The 3,247-nt window shown below is 45.1% G+C and overlaps 1 protein-coding gene across 1 annotated transcript; it reads left to right on the top strand.

Annotated features, from left to right (window-relative positions):
- The first annotated feature begins 2,062 nt into the window (after positions 1-2,062).
- LOC147956644 (putative disease resistance protein RGA3) lies at positions 2,063-2,623 on the top strand. The gene has a single exon (XM_087537825.1). The coding sequence runs from the start codon at positions 2,063-2,065 to the stop codon at positions 2,621-2,623; it is 561 nt and encodes a 186-aa protein (XP_087393951.1).
- Positions 2,624-3,247: the final 624 nt, after the last annotated feature.

Raw genomic sequence — 3,247 nt, 5'->3', positions numbered from 1 at the left:
ATTTCCAATTCCATATGGTATTCTCCGTGTTGAGGTATGACGTGGTCAAGAAAGAATCCCGCCAATTTCTCTTAAATTGCTCGTATGCGATCATGTGGTAGGAGTTCATCCCGCATCTGCCAGATCTAATTTAAAAAAGGGGGTCAGTACATATGTATGAATGAAACTCAACACAATTGATGGTAATCAAATAAAATTCTGAATATTGTTTATGTACTTTAAATTGTTTGTCAGATAAGCCCCGCTCATAGGTCAAGTGGCGAATGAACTCGCAAACGTAGTATCCACGTAAAATTATTCCCGGGTGCTTGCCACAAGAACCTTACGAGAATAGAGTTTAATCAAACTAATAATCAAGCCCGGGGTGTGTAAATTGCAGCTCCTTCAGACTCGGGACTATTCTGGTGAACTTTTTCCAAACCCTGCCCGGCAAAGAAAATAATTACTTGATATCAGGAAATGAACAAAAGTTGCCGATATGGTGCGATAATGATTGAACTTACCTCTGGAGCATTTCGCTCATGTCCGGCCACTGCTTTTGCTCTTTAGTCTCGAGTCTAAGACAATTACTACTGCCCCGTCAAGCTTTATGGATAGCAGAATAGAGTGGAACCTACACACGCATAACTCATCAATTACACCGAACCTCAAGTAAGCGAAACCGAATATGCACAAGACAGTAACACTAACTGAAAGTTGTAAGGAAAGAGTGTTTCCCTTTTGTTTTGATGTCGAAGGAACGCGTTTAGCAAGTTATCCTCAGTATCTTTGGCTCTTTTTTTCACCGCCCATTCATTTATGGTATTTGGGCTAATGAATCCAATGTCATAGATTTGTCCTCTTTTGCATTCGACGATCTTCAATCTGCATAATATAGTGAGAATAATTATATATACATGCAATGAACGAGCTGAGCTAGAGACTTAATTACAGAAATAATACTTAGAGACAGTAGCAAGTCATGGGAGTTTTGTCGAGGGCCTCTTGATTGAATAATTGAAATAATTTCACAAATTCAACAGACATCAGGTCGACTCCAACGAAGTCGTGCTCATCTTTAATTCCCAGCATCATACTATCGGTCCCGGTCTTCCTACAGGTTTCCAAGTACCAGTCATGCAATCTTCGCATCATCGTTGGTAGATGCGGGAGCTGATCCGGTTTGACAAGAGGCTTCCCGTGCTCGTATCTAAAGACCTCTACTACCTCAGCCATTTCAAATTGTACATCATCGCCCACGTAATCACCAAAAGTGATACCTGGCACTAGCCCCGGGTGATTAGAGATATCGCAAGACACCTTGAGCGGAGGGCACGATTGCACACAAAGCTTTTGACTCTATGCACACAAAAGCAGATGGCAACCAAATTGTAACAACAAAAAATGACCCATGCCATGCCAAACTGCGCGTACCACTTTTATCGATTATTTGTCCCAGCAGCACTATACAAATACTCCAAGCAGGTGAATAACGTGGCAGGTAAGTTAGGGACCAAGTTAGCGGAATCAAACTCTCTTATGTCATCCTGATTAGCAGCCACTCGAGGTGTGAACCGACGACTGATTAGCGGAATCAAACTCTCTTACTCCAAGCTCAAAGTTTGTAGGCTGTACACAAACCGACGACTTAATTACCTTTGTACTCTAATGCAGTACAAGCAGGTGAGGACGAGAGAATTCCATCAGCAGGTGTGTAAAATCTGTGTAAATAGCACCCTCTTATATTGACTTGATATGATATTTGTTCTTACCAACAAGGCTTGATATCTCCGGTCGTAAAGTTGGAGTAAGCATATTATATTGACTTGATTTTTTTTTTCAACCGCACACAAGCAAAGCAAACCGCGTGCTCTCACCCTCGCGATGCGATTTCATTGGCTTTGTTCGCTCCTTCCTACACCGGAGCAACACCACCGATTCAGCCGGCGACCGACCAGGATGGTGAATCAGAGGTGAGAATATTGCTCGAGTTGATGAATCAGAGGTTGTCGGCAGACAAGCTGATAAGGAACTAGCGGTGAGAATATTGCTCGACCACAACAACATTAACAATAATAACGTCATGGCGCTCCCCATAGTTGGTATGGGGGGAATTGATAAGACTACTCTTGCCCAACTTGTGCACAATGATGAGAGGGTGAAGCATCACTTTGAGTTGGCCATATGGGTCTGTGTCTCTGATATGTTCGTCATCAAACAAATCATCCGTTCTATAATACAAGTGGTCACAATGAACAAGTGTGAATTGACTGAGATGGAAGCATTGCAGAAGAAACTTGGTGAAGTGTTAGGCAAGAAAAGGTACCTCTTAGTATTGGATGATGTTTGGAATGAAGATACACAAAAGTGGAATGATATGACATCTTTGTTATGCTTACATGCTGGCTCAGGCACTGTTATGGTTGTTACAAGCCGTGGTGATCAAGTTGCTTCTATCATGGGCATAGTTCCTCCACATCAAATATCACTTATGGATGAAGATCAATCACAGGAGCTTTTTCATTTAAACACATTTGTAAAGCAAGTGGAAAATCAAGAGGAATTGATCTCAATGGTTGAGAGTATTGTCCGTGAATGTAAGGGATTGCCTCTTGCCATCAATCATAGGAGCTTTCACTTGTAGAGGGCACTTCATTGGCTAGTCGTGTATATATTCATGGTGTAACCCTTAGAGATCAATATAGAGCGAGTTTCCTCGTCTAGCTTGGTATCAGACGCTCATATGGCTCAGGACGGCAACCCCCCCCCCCCCCCCCCCCGCCCCCACCGTGGCTTCCCTCTCCTCTCCGGCCACTGCCACGGTCACCTCTCCTGCCGTCTCTCAGCCCTCGATCCCCAGCCTCCCCTCCAGCCTGTCCCTGCCACTCTCCGGCGGCACCTCCGTGCTCGCGCCACCACCCCCACCTAACCCTACTCTCCCGGTGCCCCTCTCCACCCTTTCTTCCCCGATCTTCTCCAGCCTCACCGCACCAGCCGCCATCGCTCCACCCAACACCTCCCGCTACGGCAACATCTTCAATGATCACATCACGAACCACCTCAAGTTCAAACTTGATCTTGCCCAGCAAAATTACCACAAGTGGCGCACCTTCTTCCTCCTCGTTCTTCTCAAATACAACGATGCTTGCCATGTTCAGCAGGTGCCGCTGGCCCGTCCTGATGATCTGTGGCGCGCAGTCGACGTCCACATCATGCTCTAGATCTACTCCATCGTGGCTGACTCTGTTGGGAAACGTAGTAATTTCAA

Source organism: Triticum urartu, chromosome 7A (assembly GCF_056163025.1).
Source record: "Triticum urartu cultivar PI428250 chromosome 7A, HENAU_Tu73, whole genome shotgun sequence".
NCBI classification, from domain to species: domain Eukaryota; kingdom Viridiplantae; phylum Streptophyta; class Magnoliopsida; order Poales; family Poaceae; genus Triticum; species Triticum urartu.
Note: the sequence above shows the minus strand (reverse complement) of the source record. Positions and strands in the feature narration are given on the sequence as shown.

Excerpts from the sequence above, each read along its gene's own strand:
- LOC147956644 (XM_087537825.1), top strand. The coding sequence starts at position 2,063 with ATGGCGCTCCCCATAGTTGGTATGGGGGGAATTGATAAGACTACTCTT.